This window comes from Pelophylax lessonae (assembly GCF_965119305.1).
Source record: "Pelophylax lessonae genome assembly, chromosome: 11".
NCBI lineage: Eukaryota > Metazoa > Chordata > Amphibia > Anura > Ranidae > Pelophylax > Pelophylax lessonae.
In genome coordinates, this window is record NC_138778.1 from 14,950,266 (window position 1) to 14,971,720 (window position 21,455).

General features: G+C 43.4%; 1 protein-coding gene across 5 annotated transcripts in view; it reads left to right on the forward strand.

Moving 5' to 3' along the window:
• The window catches only part of BAIAP2 (BAR/IMD domain containing adaptor protein 2), a 249,751-nt gene that overhangs the window by 76,244 nt on the left and 152,052 nt on the right, over positions 1-21,455 (forward strand). For all 5 annotated transcript variants that reach the window (XM_082271803.1, XM_082271807.1, XM_082271805.1 and 2 more), the window contains exon 3: positions 13,800-13,886. In XM_082271803.1, the coding sequence (XP_082127929.1) occupies positions 13,800-13,886 (87 nt within the window). The remainder of the gene's footprint in view (positions 1-13,799; positions 13,887-21,455) is intronic.

Below are 21,455 nucleotides of genomic sequence, written 5' to 3' on the forward strand. Positions count from 1 at the left end.
ATATATATATATATATATATATATATATATATAGTTTGTTGTTATTATTTTATTTATTTATTTTTTTACCTCTAATGGAACTTTGTCGGCAACCCCAACAAAAAGAGAAACAAACATTTTGTCTTTCCATCTAAGCTGTGGTGTAGTAAAAGATAACATTTTATATAGATTACAAAGCCCTGATATACAAATGGTGGTACAACCAGTTGTTGACTGAGATGTAGTTTCCACAGTACCCTCCTTTCACCGATCCCAGACTTGTCCTTGTGCCAGAAAATGGCTCCTTGTTTGCTGGAAACATGACGTTTGATATTCAGGTGCAGAGGAACCCAGCGCTACCCTAAACCCTCTACTTAGCCACAAAGCTGTGGCTTAAGATGCCCTAGGAACCTTTGTGCCAGAAAAAAAAAGCCACTTGTTGGAGTGCCTTAATATAAAATGCCACATTGCCAAATAACGTGAACCTTTTGCTTATCAACAGTCATGTGACTTGGTGATCACTTGGCTTTGTCGATAAATGCCAACCCTAACTCTAACTTTCTTTATTAGCAAAGGCATTCATCATCAGGTGTTCATATTTTTATTTATTTTTTTATATTTTTTTTTGGTCTGCATGACCAAAGTTTTAATGGGAAATTAATATTCTAATGGCCTTTTGCTGGTGTTTTTCAAGATGCAGCTCTTCTCCTCTTTCTTTCCCTGACATGAAACCAACCTGTGTGCATGTTGGAGGTGTGTTTCTTAAAAAAAAAAATATATATATATATAAACTTTTTTTTTTTTGGGATCCGATGGTTGTGAAGTGCAGTACAATGATGATCCTGATGCATCCACGGATCAGCAAACACGGGGTCCATACTTCTTCCCTGACAGGTTGCTTCCTAGATGTGCACACAGCATGCACTCTCGTTATGGCAGACTTGGCCCCTAGCAGTTCATCTTCAGTCTGCTCCTGGTCTGACCTGTCACCGTTGCCTGCTGAGCGTGTAAATCCTGTACCTGTGTGCTGAGGTCACGGTGTCCCCGCACTTTTTCTGACATGAAAAAAAAAAACATAGTATGTCTTCTACAAAAATCCTCCTTTCTGACAGCAAAGTCTCTCTAACACACTGTACACACTGACCTATATACTGTGTGTGTATTTACATGTGTATATACTGTAGCCAAGGGTCTTCAAACTATGGCCCTCCAGCTGTTCAGGAACTACATCTCCCATCATGCCTAGTCATGTCTGTGATTGTCAGAGTTTTACAATGCCTCATGGGATGTGTAGTTCTGCAACAGCTGGAGGGCCGTAGTTTGAGGATCCCAGCGTACACTTTGTTGCCAAAAGTATTGGGACGCCTGCCTTTACACACACACATGAACTTTAATGGCATCCCAGTCTTAATCCGTAGGGTTCAATATTGAGTTGGCCCACCCTTTGCAGCTATAACAGCTTCAACTCCTCTGGGAAGGCTGTCCACACGGACTGGAAAATTTTGCTTTTCATTTGGAAATCAAGGTCCCAGAGACTGGAGGAAGAGAATCCAAATTGCATGAGGTCCAGTGTGAAGTTTCCCCAGTCAGTGATGATTTGGGGAGCCGTGTCATCTGCTGGTTTTGGTCCACTGTGTTATATCAAGTCCAAAGTCATCGCAGCCCTCTAGCAGGAAATTTTAGAGCACTTTATGCTTCCCCAGCTTTATGGAGATGCTGATTTCATTTTCCAGCAGTACTTGGCACCGCCCACACTGCCAAAACTACCAATACCTGGTCACATGATCATGGTATCACTGTGATTGATTGGCCAGCAAACTCGCCTGACATAAACCCCATAGAGAATCTGTGGTGTATTATGAAGAGGAAGATGAGAGACACCAGACCCAACAATGCAGAGGAGCTATCAAAGCACCCTGGGCTTCCATAACACCTCAGCAGTGCCACAGGCTGATCGCCTCCATGCCACGCCGCATTGATGCAGTAATTCATGCAAAAGGAGCCCCGACCAAGTACTGAGTGTATACTACACTGTACATGGACAGACTTTTCACTAAGCCAACATTTCTGTATTAAAAATCCTTTTTTTTTTTTTTTTTTTTTTTTTACTTGTTCTACTTCTCTGGGATACTGAATTTTTGGGTTTAACTAGCTGTAAGCCATAATCAAAATAAAAAATAAATGCTTTTTTTTTTCTTTTTTAACAATTCAGTGAACAGCACAATATATATCCTCTTGTACCGACACAGAAGACATAGGTGTGGAATCATACCGCAGCTTTTACCGGGAAATACAGAACAGAGTGAGAATGGATCTCGGTAATAAAGTGTTGCTGCATTCACTAACAGGACAGATAACTCTGGCATTTTAGCTTCAGCTTTAAGGGCCCATTCACCTATTTTTCTGTACTGTTAGAATGCCAGTCACCAAAGAAACCCATAGTTCTAGGTGTCCCATTCTCATTTCAGTAAAGGCTGGCGTTAAATTGTTTATGTGCTGCATTTTATCTCCGCGCACAGGAAGGTGCTGTGTGTCGCAACGCTCAGCTTTGCTGCACAATGATATGAAGTGCCTTCGCGATGCGCTAAAATGCAGACCACGCCACCCCCTGCTGCACCTCACTGCATCCCAAAACTGACAGCTGCCCGTATGTGAGCACAGAGCGTTTCAGCATGTGGCCAGCAGGGGCTGACTGGCAACTTTCGGCCCAGGGGGCAAGTACAAACCAGAAGCCCATGGTGCAGCGACTCTGCCCTCCTCCCGCTCTCTGGCCGCCTCCTGACCCCCATTCCAAGCTAAAGCTCCACTCCAGGTACTCCCTACTCACGGGCCGAATCTGGGTTCCTGACCTGGCCTGCAGGGGGCGGTTAGAGGGAGCTGGGACAGTTCGGTTGGGGCTGGCAGGGGAGGAGAGTCTCCAGTGGGGCATGGAACCGGCCTCTACTCAGACACAGTTTACACCATCCATGCTGGGGGGGGGGGCCTGCGCTCTGTCCTTCACTTTATCCCGCACTCAGTAGGTCAGTGGTGGGGACTTTTTACTTCTCTCTACCAGGAATCCTTTAGACATGTCTGTGGCAGAAGCGGTGCAGCCTTTTTATGGGGCATCAGAGCGGCCAGGGGGGCAATTTCCCCCCGGCCCAGTCCTCCCCCTGGTGGCCAGTGTGTGAATAGGTCCTTGGTGTATGTTAGCCAGAGCAAGGAAAGGTTAGTCACTATATCTGGTTTCCCCAGGAGCCTGCATTCACTATATCTGGTCTCCCTAGGACTCTACATTCACTAGATCTGGTCTCCCCAGGAGCCTGCATTCACTATATCTGCTCTCCCCAGGAGCCTGTATTTACTATATCTGGTCTCCCCAGGAGCCTGCATTCACTATATCTGGTCTCCCCAGGAGCCTGCATTCACTATATCTGGTCTCCCCAGGAGCCTGCATTCACTATATCTGGTCTCCCCAGGAGCCTGCATTCACTATATCTGGTCTCCCCAGGAGCCTGCATTCACTCTATCTGCTCTCCCCAGGAGCCTGTATTTACTATATCTGGTCTCCCCAGGAGCCTGCATTCACTATATCTGCTCTCCCCAGGAGCCTGCATTCACTCTATCTGCTCTCCCCAGGAGCCTGCAGTCACTATATCTGCTCTCCCCAGGAGCCTTCATTTACTATATCTGGTCTCCCTAGGACTCTACATTCACTAGATCTGGTCTCCCCAGGAGCCTGCATTTACTATATCTGGTCTCCCCAGGAGCCTGCATTTACTATATCTGGTCTCCCCAGGAGCCTGCATTCACTATATCTGCTCTCCCCAGGAGCCTGCATTCACTATATATGGTCTCCCACAGTACACCATAGGATATGGAAATGCAATTATTTTAGTAAATATAAACTGCTAAATACCTTTTCTCATCAGCAGTATATAGCAGTCTTGTGACTTCTATCAGTGTCTGGTTACAGCTTGTAGGAGGAGTTTTCATACTGCATTGACTATCGAAGAGGCTGCAGGTCCCCTGACCCTCTGCCTGGACAGTGCTGATTGGCCCTGTGCTGATCACAGGCACCCTTCCAGGAAAAAAGAAAAAAACTCTAGCAATACACACCAAACGGAGCATGCGCATACTGACTCCACTAACTCTGTCTTATCCGCAGACATGTATAAAGTACTCAAAATTTCTACTTGAGTAAAAGTACAAGTACTCGATCAAAAAGTGACTTGAGTAGAAGTGGAAGTGCTCGCAGAAAAAGTTACTTAAGTAGAAGTACTAAAGTATTCAACATTTTTTTTACTTAAGTATTGCAAGTAGTTTTTTCAAAAAATTTGCTACTTAAGTACTAAAAGTAAAAAGTACCAGTAGTTTTGAAAAAAAATTTCTACTCAAGTACTGAAAGTAGAAGTACAAGTACTGTGTTATGTAGTTATTAAAGAAAGAAGTCAAAAGTTTGAACATCATATTGTTTTTATTATTTCAAATGATTTATTCAAATGATTAACCTGTGTTTGTTAGTAGTTTCGTGATGCACTTTAAGCGCTGTAGCACCATTTATTTGTTTGTTTCATATTTTCTTTTTATTGGAAAGATTTGGTATAGCAGCTTTTATTATACACAGCCTTTATTTTCCTATGCGCTGATTTACAAATGACATTATACACATTTTTTTGAGCTTTATGCAACCTGCCATCTACTGTTCTGGCAGTGGTAATTTTTTTAAAAGTAACGAGTAACTATGCAGCACAAAAAAAAAATACTTGAGTAGAAGTATCGAAATCATCGAAAAAATGTAGTGAAGTAAAAGTAGAAGTAGGAGAAAAAAATTCTACTCTAGGAAAGTACAGATACCGCATTTCGGTACTTAAGTACAGTACTTAAGTAGTTCTACTTCGTTACTATACATCTCTGCTTATCCGGACATGTTATGGGGACAATGCAAGAAGGGGAGGATCTGTGCATATAGGATCAAACCGCCTTTTTTACACAATGCGAAGGGTTTATCTATTAGGTTTCACAGCGAGTATAACAAGCATGCTTTACTGCAAATACAGACTGATTCTACTGTTGTGGGTTTAGTAACTCTTTAATCTGGGAACACCAGCTGTGTGGCAATGTGAGTGTGCAGGTCCGGTGTCCCCTAATTGATGAGATGGGAGGAATGTGAATGAGCACCATCACACCAGCACAGCTCTGAGCAGCACATGGATCTCGCTGGGACCTTCCTTTCGCTCAGGTTGTACATAGAACATGCAGATCCTGACCTCACCCAGGACTATAAAATCATCTACAGACTTCTCATTACATTACAATATGGAAAACCGAGACTATAAATAGCCGCATGCTAATGAGCCGGGAGCACACATGGTGTCCGCTTCACCTTCCCTGTCTGTCAGAATTTATTTATTCATAGAGAAACTGGTTGCATCTGACATTAGAAAACCGTCCCAGGCACCGAACATAAAATCAAAGGATTGCTCGGGGTAACAGCTCCTCTATTTATATACCGGCCCTCCTGATGGCGGCAGTAAGAAAAACGATCATCAGCCGAGTTTTTTTTTTTTTTTTGCTTTGTTTAGAAGATAAAAAAAAAAATTGGGGCTCATTTACACTTCCTCATGTGCAGAGGGTGGAGCTGTAAAGTAAAATTTAACGTTGTTTCCATTGCGCTCATTGGAGTGCCCAGGGCAAAAATAGGAAAACTGAGTTTCAACCCAGTGCAACCCGCTACAATGCATTACAACCCACTACAATGCATCACAACCCGCTACAATGCATTACAACCCGCTACAATGCATTACAACCCGCTACAATGCATTACAACCCACTACAATGCATCACAACCCGCTACAATGCATCACAACCCGCTACAACGCATCACAACCCGCTACAATGCATTACAACCCGCTACAATGCATTACAACCCACTACAATGCATCACAACCCGCTACAATGCATTACAACCCGCTACAATGCATTACAACCCACTACAATGCATCACAACCCGCTACAATGCATCACAACCCGCTACAATGCATCACAACCCGCTACAATGCATTACAACCCGCTACAACGCATCACAACCCGCTACAATGCATCACAACCCGCTACAATGCATTACAACCCGCTACAATGCATTACAACCCGCTACAATGCATTACAACCCACTACAATGCATTACAACCCGCTACAATGCATCACAACCCGCTACAATGCATCACAACCCGCTACAATGCATCACAACCCGCTACAATGCATCACAACCCGCTACAACGCATCACAACCCGCTACAACGCATTACAACTCGCTACAACGCATCACAACCCGCTACAATGAATCACAACGCACTACAATGCATCACAACCCGCTACAATGCATTACAACTCGCTACAACGCATCACAACCCGCTACAACACATCACAACCCGCTACAACGCATCACAACCCAACCCGCTACAAGGCATAACAACCCGCTACAATGCATCACAACCCAACCCGCTACAACGCATCACAACCCAACCCGCTACAATGCATCACAACCCGCTACAACGCATCACAACCCGCTACAATGCATTACAACTCGCTACAACGCATCACAACCCGCTACAATGAATCACAACCCACTACAACGCATCACAACCCGCTACAACGCATCACAACCTGCTACAACGCATCACAACCTGCTACAACGCATCACAACCTGCTACAACGCATCACAACCCGCTACAACGAATCACAACCCGCTACAACGCATCACAACCCGCTACAACGCATCACAACCCGCTACAACGCATCACAACCCGCTACAATGCATCACAACCCGCTACAATGCATCACAACCCGCTACAACGCATCACAACCCGCTACAAGGCATCACAACCTGCTACAATGCATCACAACCCAACCCGCTACAAGGCATCACAACCCGCTACAATGCATCACAACCTGCTACAATGCATCACAACCCAACCCGCTACAAGGCATCACAACCCGCTACAATGCATCACAACCCAACCCGCTACAACGCATCACAACCCAACCCGCTACAATGCATCACAACCCGCTACAATGCATCACAACCTGCTACAATGCATCACAACCCAACCCGCTACAACGCATCACAACCTGCTACAATGCATCACAACCCGCTACAATGCATCACAACCCAACCCGCTACAATGCATCACAAGGCGCATTACAGAAATGGTCATTTCAGTTTCCGCTCCAATTAAAAAAATTTTTTACAAGGGACCAATCCGGCTCTGCTGCATTACATACACTATATTACCAAAAGTATTGGGACGCCTACCTTTACACGCACATGATTTTTAATGCCATCCCAGTCTTAGTCCGTAGGGTTCAATATTGAGTTGGCCCACCCTTTGCAGCTATAACAGCTTCAACTCTTCTATGGGAATGTTTGACCATTCTTCCAGAAGCTCATTTTGGGAGGTCAGGCACTGATGTTGAACGAGAAGGCCTGGCTTGCAGTCTCTTCTTGAATTCATCCCAAAGGTGATCCCAAAGGATGTTCTATCAGGTTGAGGTCAGGGCTCTGTGCAGGCCAGTCAAGTTCCACCACTCCAAACTCGCTCAGCCATGTCTTTATGGACCTTGCTTTGTGCAGTGGTGCGCTTTCATGTTGGAACAGGAAGGGACCATCCCCAAACTCCTCCCACAAAGTTGGGAGCATAAAATAGTCCAAAATGTCTTGGTATGCTGACGCCTTAAATTTCCCTCTAACTTTTACCTGTAGGTAAGCCTATGATAAGGCTTTCCTAAAGGTATTGTAAATATCTCCTAAACGTGCATAGTTTGGGAGATATTTACTTTACATGGAGCATGTTCTCTAAAGGAACGGCCACCCGTGCCATTCCTCCGTTCCTTCACGGCGGCTCCTGCGTGCACGCGCAGGAGTGACGTCATCACTCTCGCACGTGCACAGAAGCATTAAAGCTGTTATAGCTGCAAAGGGTGGGCCAACTAAATATTGAACCCTACGGACTAAGCCGCAATTAAAATTTATGTGCTTGTAAAGGCAGGCGTCCCCATACTTTTGACAATATAGTGTATGTTCTGTTGAGAGGAGTGAGCAGAACGATGACCTTTTGTAGCTGTTGCTGCTCTTTCATTGCCCAGTCAGCAGGTTGGTGGTGTTTTGAGAGGGTCTGTGCTGCAGCATTGGAGGTTGAAGGCCCGGCTGTGCTGTCTGGTAGGTCTTTATCCGCTTGCCGACCGCCGCAAGTACATATACTGCGGCGGTCAGCCCCGGCCAGGCAAAGTGACGTATCGGTACGTCACTAGCCTGTGAGCCAATAGTGGGAGAGCGCAGGCCGCCGGAGGCGCGCTCCCGCCCTGGCTCATTCCCTAACAAGTCAGCGCGTGTTTGACCGGCGGACCCGATGTCCGCCGGCCACTCGCGATCGTCCGCTGTGAAGGGAGAAAGGCAGGCGGCTAATGTAAACCAAGCCGCCTGTCATTCTTCCCTGTGTAACAGCAGAGATCTAACGGTTCTGCTATGTAGGACCGTAGATCTCTGCTGTTACATGTAAAGCCACATCCCTGCAGAGTTAGAAACACGCCCCTAGGGACACACTTAACCCCTCTTTCCCCAATAAAGTTAACCCCTTCCCTGCCAGTGTAATTTTTACAGTAACAATGCATATGTATAGCACTGATTACTGTAGTAATGTCCTTGGTACCCCCAAAAGTGTCAAAAATGTCAGTCAAGGGTCCAATCTGTCCGCCGCAATGTCGCAGTCCCGCAAAAAAATTCGCAGATCGCTGCCATTACTAGTTAAAAAAAAAAACAATAAAAATGACAGAAATCTTTCCCTTAGTTAGTAAACGCAATAACTTTTGCGCAAACCAATCAAAATACGCTTATTGTGATTTTTTTTTTTTACCAAGCATATGTAGCAGAAAACAAATTGGCCAAAAAAATTTAGATTTTTACATTTTTTTGGGGGGAATTTCATATAAAAAAATGTGAAAAATATTATTTTTGCAAAAGTGTCGCTCTTTTTTTGTTTGTAGCGCAGGTGATCAAATACCACCAAAAGAAAGCTCTGTTTGTGGAAATAAAAGGATGTGAAATTCGTTTAGGTACAGCGTCGCATGACCGCGCAATTGTCCGTTAAAGTCACACAGTGCCGAATGGCAAAATAGGCCCTGGTCAGGAAGGGGGTAAAATCTTCCGGGGCTTAAGTGGTTATAGATCACAAAACTGGCTACACAGCATTCCATATCCATTGACTGGTAAAAGGCCCATCCATGTAGGTCAGCTGTGTTCAGGAAAAAAAAAATGGAGGCTCGGATTTAGTGACCTCTATGCTCTTTGGCTCTCCTGCTGGTCCTCAGGCTTCATTCCTGACTTTGTACATTTGCAGACTTGTTCTAGTTTAGTGACTTGAATGTTGTGACAATGGTGGCCCCCGTGTTGTGTTTGGCATAGGCTGAATTTAAGGCTGCATTCACATGTCAGCGTATGGATCGTGGGCAGAATCGCCGCGATTCCGCCCGCGATCCGGAAATCATTGCAAATCGCGGGACGCCTGTGCGTTGCCTGTGCGTTGCCTGTGATTTGCAATAGCATCCCAAATGTTGAGCGATGTTGCTGCGATTTCCGCCTGCCGAATCGCGGTAACATCGCGCAAAAAAAAAAACGCGGGACGCATTACGCCCAAAAAAGTACAAGAGCTTCTTTGGCGCGTAATGCGTCCCGCAATTTTTTTGCGCGATGTTACCGCGATTCGGCAGGCGGAAATCGCGGCAACATCGCTCGGCATTTGGGGTGCTATTGCAAATCACAGGCAACGCACAGGCGTCCCGCGATTTGCAATGATTTCCGGATCGCGGGCAGAATCGCGGCGTTTCTGCCCGCGATCCATACGCTGACATGTGACTGCAGCCTAAAGGAGACCGGTATGATTATTAATATAACTGCTTGTCATTCTCATCCTGACATCCCAACCTAGCCAGGGTCTGTGTATTTATGTCTCAGATCCTGATGGTTCACTGCATCCCTCCACCTTTCATGAGGGTGACTCGGTACACAGAGATATGAGGATCACAAGACCGGAAACTGAAGCATCAAAAAGATGGCGAGTCCCTTTTATGTCCATCAGGACAAGTTTCCTTTACAGATAAAAAGGATGTCGGGGAGCCAAGTGCACACCTCTCCTGTCTTTCATCCTGAAAGGAACGTCTGTGGGGGGCCAATCACACCACTAAGGAAATTCTATAAGAAGTTTTGTGTGAGCATGTTACCATGGACTGTCAATTGAAGAGAAGAAAAATTATGCAGAGGAATTCTGGTGAAGCAAAAGAGAAATACTAATCAGAATAATTCAAATTCACCATGTTAATGTATATTTACTTTTTTTTTTTTTTTAAATAATGTATTTTATTTTATATTCTGTCATGCAAAAATAATTGCGCAATTTTTATTATTTTTTATCTTAAAAACAAATTTAGATTTGTTTTTTAGATTTGTTTTTAAGATAAAACCAATATACAATATAAAACCAATAAAACCAATATACAAAATATTGCCTATATTTTATTATAGATTAGGACAAATATATAAAAATTATGCAAAAGAAAAAAAAAGTTGGTTTTATATAAATATAGGATGCCACATTGTTTGATGGAAATGAAAATGATCACCCTACAATGGGCTGAACTTAAAGACACCCCAAAAATCAAAGTGAAAAATTTGTGCAGCAGGCTAGTCCATTTTACTGAAATTTCATTGCAGCAACTCAGAATGGTCCTCAGTAGTTTTTATCGCCCGCACATGCTTGTATGCATGCCTGACAACATCGGGGCATTCTCCTAATGAGAGGACAGATGGTGTCTAACTGCCTAAATCTGCATTTTTGAATACTGACAGTTTTTAAATTCAGCACATTTAGCCGCCGAGTAACCCGGATGGGACATCATCACGCCGCTTCCGGGGGAACTACTTTAACCGCTTGCCGACCGCCGCAAGTTAATTAACGTCACTAGCCTGGGAGGGTCTGGGGAGCGAGCGCGCGCCCGCGCGGTCACGGACCCCCCCCCCCCCGCGCGTGTGACCAGCGGACCCGATGTCCGCCGGTCACTCGGCGATCGTCGGGGGAGAGGGAGAATGTCAGGCAGCTTGTGTAAACAAGCCACCTGTCATTCTCCTCGCTGTAAAGACACTGATCACACGGATCTAGTATGTAGATCCGTTGATCAGTGTCCTTACAGCTCAAGCCATAGCCAATCACAGTAGAAAGCACGCCCCTAGGGACACACACAGCCCCTCCCTCCCAAATAAAGTTAACCCCTTCACTACCAGTGTATTTTTACAGTAACAGTGCATATGTATAGCACTGATTACTGTAGAAATGTCACTGGTAACCCCAAAAGTGTCAAAAATGTCAGTCAAGGGTCCGATCTGTCCGCCGCAATGTCGCAGTACCGCAAAAAAAATCGCAGATCGCCGCCATTACGCGTTAAAAAAAAAAACAACAAAAATGACAAAAATCTTTCCCTTTGTTAGTAAACGCGATAACTTTTGCGCAAACCAATAAAAATACGCTTTTTGCGATTTTTTTTTTTTTTTTTTTTTTTTTTTTTTTTTTTTTTTTTTACCAAACATAGGTAGGATAAAACAAACTGGCCGAAAATGTTAAAAAAATTTGATTTTTACATTTTTTTTTTGGGGAATTTCATATAAAAAAAATGTGAAAAATATTGCTATTTTTGCAAAATTGTCGCTCTTTTTTTGTTTATAGCGCGTGATCAAAAAATCGCACAGGTGATCAAATACCACCAAAAGAAAGCTCTGTTTGTGGGAAAAAAAGGACGTCAAATTCTTTTAGGTACAGCGTCGCACGACCGCGCAATTGTCCGTTAAAATCACGCAGTGCCGAATCGCAAAATACCCCCTGGTCTTTTAGCAGGAAAATCCTCCGGGGCTTAAGTGGTTAAAGACCCAATCGAAGCTGAAGTTGGCAGACGTGCCGGCTGGTTGCTCGGGTCTCCCGGTGGGACAGGAGACCCAGGCAGAGCCGCTGCGGTGGCATTCCCCTCCCGCTCGCTGGGATAACGGTCGAGTGGCTCCCGAGCCGCATCTGCCTTTATCACCTGAAAGCCAACCGCCAGCTCTATAAAATGCTACTGGGATGATGCCTCTAGCTGCAGGCATCACCCCGATACAACCACTTCTCTGAGCCGACCACGGGCTCGCGGGAAGTGGTTTAATGGTGTGAGTTGAGTTATTTTGAGGAGACAGCAAATTTACACTGTTATACAAGCTGTACACTCACTACTTTACATTGTAGCAAAGTGTCATTTCTTTAGACCCCGTTAACACTGGGGCGACGCTACTTGCCGGGGCGACCTCACAGGTCGCGGTGCGCAGCTTCTCTATGGCAGGCGACCTACGGCGGCCTGTCGGGCGACCAGTGTGAACGGGGTCTGAGACCTGACAGGTTGCCGTAGGTCACCTGCCATAGAGAAGCTGTGGACCCATTCTAATAGGAGCGACACAAGTCGCTCCGACTTAGAAAAAGGGTCCGGAGCTTCTTTGGGGCGACCTGCATTGACTTCAATGTTATGAAGTCCGTGCCGGCCGCTCCGAGGTCGCAGTATGAGCTGCGCACCGCGACCTGTGAGGTCGCCCCGGCAAGTAGTGTCGCCCCAGTGTGAACGGGGTCTAAGTGTTGTCACATGAAAAGATAGAATAAAATATTTACAAAAATGTGAGGGGTGTACTTACTTTTGTGAGATACTGTGTGTGTGTGTGTGTGTGTGTGTATGTATGTGTGTGTATATATTATATGTGAGTGTATGTATGTATGTATGTGTGTGTGTATGTATATATATATATATATATATAATGGGTGGGAGCTCCAAAACTCAAGAACCATAAACATAGCTATGTGCTTCACCCCCTCCCCAGTATGGGAAATTTTTAGTTGACAAAAAGCCTTAACATCATAAAAAAAAAAAAAAAAAAAAAAGTGACGTAAATAAAACAGGGTTAGTGTGATGGATTTTTGATATTCAAGATGGTACAAAAAAATCTTATATCTATTTTTTTATTATTTCTTAGAAGTGCAGTTTGTAAAATGTTAACTTCCTGTCCCTGTGACACCGGCATGGTGACATTGGGGTGTTGTCACTGGGAAGGCACATACAGCATTAAAAATGGACACAAGTTGTAATCCTCCACTGTACTACAAATTGTATTGTTTGGTGTCACTGGTGGAGAAATTTCAACAGGAAAGGAGGAGAATTTGAAGGGCAGCAATAAATCGACCGAGGCGTCAATTCCCAGCTCTATCCAAACTGAAATGTTTCAGCCGAAGTTTGGTGTATCTTTTGTAGAGAAAAAAAGCTGCAGTGGTGGTGATGTGTTTTTTTTTTTTTTTTTTTTTTTGTGATGGTTATTATATATATATATATATATATATATATATATATATATATATATATATATATATATATATATATATATATATATATATATATATATATATATATATATATATATATATATATATATATATATATATATTTATTTATTTATTATATATATATATATATATATATATATATTTATTATTATATATATATATATAATATTTTATATATATATATATTTATTTATTATTACACACATATATATATATATATATATATATTATTACATTTTCTTTTTTTTTTTTTTATTTATTGTGTAAATTTTGTATTCTATTTCATGAGCATTATATTTTTCTCACATAGACGTGTAGAAATGTATCAGTCGGGCGATAGCTTCTGAGGCATCTAACACTTTTTGGATATTTCTGTGTTTTTCAGGTGTGACGTTTGCAGCAAAGGGCTACTTTGACGCTCTAGTAAAAATGGGAGAGCTGGCCAGTGAAAGCCAAGGATCCAAAGAGCTGGGTGAGTCTGTCCACTCCTGACAAGAGCTGAGAGTCGGCTCTGCCATCGCTGAGTATCGGTTGGCTCTGGAGGATTCTCACACAGCCTCCTCTGTCATTAGACGATGGGGACTTAAAAAGTTAAAGAGTTTGCACTGCTGTTGATTAATGAAAAGTATGCTGGAGGAAAGTTTTTTTTTTTTTTTTTTTTTTTCTTATCCATAGAAGCCAATCGGACACATCGACCTTCTTTCATTGTTTACTCTGCATGGAGATATGAACTGAAAGCTGGTTGCTGTCATTGGCGCAAATGTCACTTTCTCCTTCATTCATTGATGGTCACACAGGCTACAACAAAATGGCGGCACCACGAGGCTTACAGGGATCCAAGAGGGAACCCAAGTCTCAAGGACAGACCCAGGCAGGATGGGGGGCCTGGCAGGAGCCCCTACGAGGTACAACAAAGCACAGTCGATCATCCGGTCTTCAGCAGCGCACCCCCCCGGCCACCATCGAGTCCTGTCCCCACCCCAGGAGGTAGACCAGACCACCGAAACAGCACCAACATATGTGGGGGGGGGGGGGGAGTTGGAATAGGAGACCGATGACAAGGGGGGGGTGCCTGATGGGAAGGAGGGGAAGCCGGGGGACTGACTGTCCAAAGGAGGGGCCCACGTCCACCCCAAAACCCTCCAGGGGGATGGGGGGGGACAGCTACTCACCATACCAGGAACCAGGTGGGGATTACTCCAGACAGAACCCCTCCTCATTGAAATGGGGGGGGAGGCTGTCGGCCTCGCAAGGTGTTTAACTCGAAGGCCAGCCCCTGTCCAGTGGAGATTTATTTGCGGCTGACCTAGTGTGGAGCTGAGATCTGCGCGAGCTCACTGGCCAGACTGGGGTGACCACTGGATCTAGATTATTCAGCCCATCGCCCAGTTTGGCAGTTGATAGTAGATCTCACAGGAAAAATCCAGGAGAAAAAACAATTTTATATCTGAAAACAAAAAATTGCCAGGACCCCAGCAAGGAACTAGGTCTTACACTTGACTAGGCAGAAAAAAAAAAACTGAGTGCCTATAGCACTGAGCCTATAGCAGAGAGAGGGTGTATACCCCCTGGTACTGCCCATGGGCGTAGCAAGACTTTTTTTCTGCCTAGTGTCCTACTCCTGTAGGGGGCAGTATAACCCAATGTTTAAGAAGATCAGGAGCTGTGTCCGTCAATGAACATCAGAGAAATGGATTTTACGGCAAGTCAAAAATCCAGTTTTTCATACATCAGCAACAGAACTTTTATATATTTTATATTTACTGCAAGAAAAAAAGACCCCACAGTCCCTGCTACCAGTCATCAGCGATTGCAGAGCCATTTTCAGTCTTAGAGACCCGGTCTGGGGCATATGCAGGTAGGAGTATCAGTAAGGTACTTAAAAGCAAAGATGTATTGATAATAAAGGTATATGGCTGGTATGGAGGAAATAACAACAATCCTATATGTAATACGAAGATTTCAATCATTACAAGGCATTTATATATGGTTGGCTGATCAATTGAACATAAACTAGAGTTCCTCTTTATTACCTCCTCTGCCTTCCTTGTGTTAATCAGTTTAAATAAATCTTTTTGTACCTCTGATCAGGTTTGTAGGATTTGAAGTTGTAAATCTCACCAAGATGGTGCAGAGAAAATGGACTTTTGTTACCTGCCATGTTTCTTCGGGTTGGAGGTGTAGGGTTTTAGGATGGAGCAATCACTGGTAGAATTCCCTGTGTCCTTGACTGGACTGCCAACACTTAAACTGTGCTGCAGGCTTGAAAACAACAAAACGGGTTATGGTACTTTTAAGGCTCCGTTCACATATGAGCGTATGGATCGCGGGCAGAACTGCCGCGGTTCCGCCCGCGATCCGGAGATTGATTGCAAATCGCGGGACGCCTAGCGTTGCCCGTTGATTTGCAATAGCCCCCCAAACGCCGAGCGATGTTGCCGCGATTTCCGCCTGCCGAATCGCGGCAACATCGCGCAAACAAAATCGCGGGAAGCAATACGCTCCAAAGAGTTCTGCCCGCGATCCATACGCTCACATGTGAACGGAGCCTCATACAGACCTGACTTTGGCTTTAGCTGTGCACCTCTCTGATTTTTAGTTTCACATTGTTACTGAAACCTGACTTCATGGCTCAGCCCTTCCTGGCCGGTCCACTGTCTAATGAAGGTGCCTCTGTGGTTGGTAATGAAACTGTCATTGTAGAAGTCGATGATGATTGGACATTAGAGCCGCCCTATAGTAAATAATGTGTTGTGGAAGCTGTATGGGTTAATACGAGAGGTCTTCAAAAAGTTTCTACACTTTTTTTATATTTTCATTAGAAATGCTGAGGGCGGGAGGAGTTTTTGCTGATGGCATTAAAAAGTTGGTACAGCTCTGGGGGAAAATGTATCGCAAAGGAATGTGACTATGTCGAAAAGTGATGTAATTTTGTTTTTTTTTTGTTTTCAATTCCTAATAAAAAAAAAATGTGCCGAAACTTTTTGAAGAACCCTCGTAGTATTCAGTATTTGTATGTTGGAAGACTGCCACCGGGCAACAGCCGTTTTATGAAAAGTCAGGTTATGAGAAGGACTTCTACTTGTTGGGTGGTTGGTCATGAAGGATGGTGTCCTAGTGAACTCTAAACCTCCATGGTGGTTGGTCATGACAGGTGTCCTGGTGAACTCTGAACCTCCATGGTGGTTGGTCATGACCGGTGTCCTGGTGAACTCTTAACCTCCATTGTGGTTGGTCATGAAGCACCAGTGTCTTAGTGAACTTTGAACCGCCATTGTAGTTGGTCATGAAGCACCAGTGTCCTGGTGAACTCTGAACCTCCATGGTAGTTGGTCATGAAGTGCCGGTGTCCTGGTGAACTCTCTGAACTTCCATGGTGGTTGGTCATGACAGGTGTCCTGGTGAACTCTGAACCTCCATTGTGGTCGGTCATGAAGCATCAGTGTCTTAGTGAATTTTGAACCGCCATTGTAGTTGGTCATGAAGCACCAGTGTCATAGTGAACTCTAAACCTCCATGGTGGTTGGTCATGAAGTGCCGGTGTCCTGGTGAACTCTGAACCTCCATGGTGGTTGGTCATGAAGTGCCGGTGTCCTGGTGAACTCTCTGAACTTCCATGGTGGTTGGTCATGAAGGACGGTGTCCTGATGAACTCTGAACATCCATGGTGGTTGGTCATGGAGGAACGATGTCCTGGTGAACTCTCTGAAACATCCATGGTGGTTGGTCATGAAGGACCGATGTCCTGGTGAACTCTCTGAACTTTCATGGTGGTTGGTCATGAAGGACGGTGTCCTGATGAACTCTGAACCTCCATAGTGGTTGGTCATCAAGGACCGATGTCCTGGTGAACTCTCTGAAACTCCATGGTGGTTGTTCATCAAGGACCGATGTCCTGGTGAACTCTCTGAAACTCCATGGTGGTTGTTCATGAAGGACGGTGTCCTGATGAACTCTGAACATCCATGGTGGTTGGTCATGAAGGACGGTGTCCTGATGAACTCTGAACATCCATGGTGGTTGGTCATGGAGGACCGATGTCCTGGTGAACTCTCTGAACATCCATGGTGGTTGGTCATGGAGGACCGATGTCCTGGTGAACTCTCTGAACCTCCATGGTGGTTGTTCATGAAGGACCGGTGTCCTGGAGAACTCTCTGCCTGAATTGCTATGGTTCATCTATAGTTGTATAGTTAATCTGCATTAAAAAGTCCATCAAGTTCAACCTACAGAGCGCATAACCAGAAATGTTGCTATTGTTGAATCTATATATAAGTATTGGGGGTGACGTGATCATAAGTTGTACATTTTTTGACTGGCTCTTCATGAAGGACACGTGTCCTGTTTAACACTCTGGACCTCCATTGTGGCTTGTCACAAAGGGTCAATGTCTAGGGCACTCTCTCTGGACTCCATGTTGGTTGGTCACAACGGGTCAGTGTCCTAGGGAACTCTCTGGACGGACATGTTGGTTGGTCACAACAGGTCAGTGTCCTAGAGGAACTCTCTGGATGGACATGTTGGTTGGTCACGAAGGGTCAGTGTTCTGGGGAACTCTCTACACCTCCCATGGTAGCTGGTCATGAGGGGTCAATGTTCTGGGGAACCTCTCTCTGGACCTCCATGTTGGCTGGTCACAAAGGGTTGATATTGTCAGATCTATTAAAAATATCCAAATTCCCCAGAACTCGCATACCCGATCATCGCACATGACCCCTCTCACCGTCTGCCCTCCTGTGCAGACATTTCCTCCAAAAGTACAGATGCACTTTATTGGTGTGCCGATTTGGCAGATGCAGAGGATGACTGGAGTACAAATTGCTCTATAAACAAACTTCCAGAAACTTGGCAGACACTGCATATCCTGACACACCTGATGTTCCGGCTTTAGTTATATTAAACATGTGAAACCAAACTCCACCCTGACCTGGGGGAAACTAAACTCCACCTTGAATGAAGGCAAGATGTCGGTCAGAACTCCGGGATAATCCACCGGTTATGTGTCTTCTAGAATCTTATTCCAGATCTGTGCTGTAATCTTTAGGGAGACTTCCTGTAATAAAGACCGCTCACTGCTGCTCTCTCTCCTTGTGCAGGGAGACTGGTCTAGTCTCTGCCTCCTTCTGTAGTAGGTGGAGCCTGCTGGGCTCCTCCCACAGCTCTGCTCTCTTTGTGCAGGGTGGCTGGTCTTGTCCCCACCCCCTCCTGTATTTCTCTGTAGTGGTTGGAGCCTGTTGGGATGGGGGGGGGGGGGGGGCAGTGGAATATTAGTTTTAAATCTTCTGCATTTATAGGATATACAATCAGACCAACGAACGGTTTCCCGGAATATCATTTATTATTTGAATAGCGATTGTTTGCACTTGTAGCATTCTATTTTTTCCTTCCTATCCTAAGAGAAGACCCCCATACCTTCCCTCCAGTCCTGAGAGATGACCTTGCACAATCCCTCCAATCCTTTAAGACCCCCCCCCCCCCACACACACACACACACTCCTTCCAATTCTGAGAGAAGACCCCACACCTTCCATCCAATTCTGATCAAAGATCCTGATATGAAGTGGTGAATGGCAAAAATGAAAAGAAAATAAATAAAAATTGCCCCCATGTGATAGTATGGCTGCAAATCTCTCCCTTTTAATATCTCTGATGTCGTCTCGCTCAGTTTCCTCCTCTCTGTGTACAATGAGTCACTTATTTCTCATTCTTTCCTTCTCTCCTACAGAACCCATTGTATCCTCTATACTGTATCTTACTGCCCCCCCCCCCCCCCCCCAAAAAAAAAAACCTGCACTACAGAAATGGTGGGTGACAAGTGTCATTGCGTCCGGTCCCTCCCTATTCTCGTGTTCTGATATGTATGAGATTTGTAATGCTGCGTTCCCTTGAACTGTATAGAAGAACATTGGGAGGAGGAGGAGGAGGAGGGCGATGGTTGTGCCGCAAACCTGGGGGCTGTGGGGAAGAAAGTCAACATTTTATTGTAGATGCGTCTTCATGGCTCAGAAGTATGTGGATATCAGCGCTAACCTTCCCATTGTCACTGAAGTTCAGGGACTAAATCTATATGTGAATCTGTGCCCACATTCTTCTTATTCATTACATTTTTTCTGCTTGCTCCTATTATCTGCCTCTTTTCATTCACTTCATTTCTTTCTCTTTCATTTTTTTTTTTTTTATTTTACTGTTTTTTTTTCTTTGTTTTTTTTTTCTCCACTTTTTCTCATGTGCTCTCCCCTATTCCTCCTCCTTCTTCTTTTTTTTTTTTTTTTGTTCCCATTGTTCCCATATCTTCTTTTTCTTAATTTGTTTCCTCCCGCCCTTTTTTCCTTTTTTTTTTTATATTTTTTATTCTTCTCTTTCTCCCTCCTCTGTACGGTATATATTTTGTTTCTCCATTTTTTAATTCTGTGATTGTACTTTTTTGTTTCTTGTCACTACCTGCTCCTTCCTTTTCTCCTGCATTCTCCCTGTTTTTTTTTTTTTTGTTTGTGTGTTGCATTTTCTTTTTTTTTTTTTTTTTTTTTTTTTTAATAATTTTCCTGTCTTTTTATTTTTCTTTTTTCTTTTCCTTTTCCTGTTTTAGGCCTCTCCTTTTTTTTATTATCACTCCCTACATTTTTTGTTTTCATTCCCTTTTCCTGTTTTAGGTCCCTCCTTTTTTTTTTTTTTTTTTGTTTATAATTTTCCTGTCTTTTTATTTTTCTTTTTTCTTTTCCTTTTCCTGTTTTAGGCCTCTCCTTTTTTTTATTATCACTCCCTACATTTTTTGTTTTCATTCCCTTTTCCTGTTTTAGGTCCCTCCTTTTTTTTTTTTTTGTTTATAATTTTCCTGTCTTCTTTTTTTTTTTTTTATTTTTTTTTTTTTCCTGTCATTTAATTTTTTTTTTCTTTCCCTTTTCCTGTTTTAGGTCTCTCCTTTCTTTATTATCACTCCCTAGATTTTTTTTTTTTCTTTCCCTTTTTCCTGTTTCAGGTCTCTACTTTCTTTTATTATCACCCCCTAGATTTTTTTTCTTTCCCTTTTCCTGTTTTAGGTCTCTCCTTTCTTTATTATCACTTCCTAGATTTGTTTTTCTTTCAATTTTTCCTGTTTCAGGCCTCTCCTTTTTTTTTTGTTTTCTTTCCCTTTTCCTGTTTTAGGTCTCTCCTTTTTTTTTATTATCACTCCCTAAATTTTTTGTTTTCTTTCCTATTTTCCTGTTTTACGTCCCTCCTTTTTTTTTTTTTTGTTTTTATAATTTACCTGTCTTTTTATTTTATTTTTTTTCCTGTCTTTTTATTTTTATTTCTTTTTCTTTCTTTATTATCACTCCCTAGATTTTTTTTTCTTTCCCTTTTCCTGTTTCAGGTCTCTCCTTTTTTTTTTTTGGTTTTCTTTCCCTTTTCCTGTTTTAGGTCTCTCCTTTCTTTATTATCCGTCCTTCCTAGATTTTTTTTCTTTCCCTTTTTCTGTTTTAGGTCTCTCCTTTTTTTTTATTATCACTCCCTAGATTTTTTTGTTTTCTTTCCCTTTTCCTGTTTTAGGTTTTTTTTTTTTATAATTTTCCTGTCTTTTTATTTTTTTTCCTTTCCCTTTTCTTGTTTTAGGTCTCTCCTTTTTTTTATCATCACTTCCTAGATTTTTATTTTTTCTTTCCCCTTCTATTTTTCTTTTTTTTTTTTTTCCTTCCTTTTTTCTTTGTAAGGAAAAATAATGCTGGCCATACACTATAAGAAAAATCGACCGAAATTCAGTCATTTGGACATTTCTTTGGTTTTTCGGCCAGTTAGGCTCGGTGGTTTACATTAGTGCGATGACAGACATTGCATGTGATTCCTACCACACTGCTCTGAAAATCGCATGCGATGTCTGTGCAATGCGAATTCAGCCATGCAGATTGTATGGCTAAATTCGCATCTGATTCGGCACAAACACGCACAGGACCCGTTTTTGGGTCCGCACCAGAATCGGATCCAATGGGTGTTCACACCTATGCAATCCAATTCATGTCCTAATGTCAGTTCGCACTGCGATATGTGAACTGATTTAGGGGTGCCG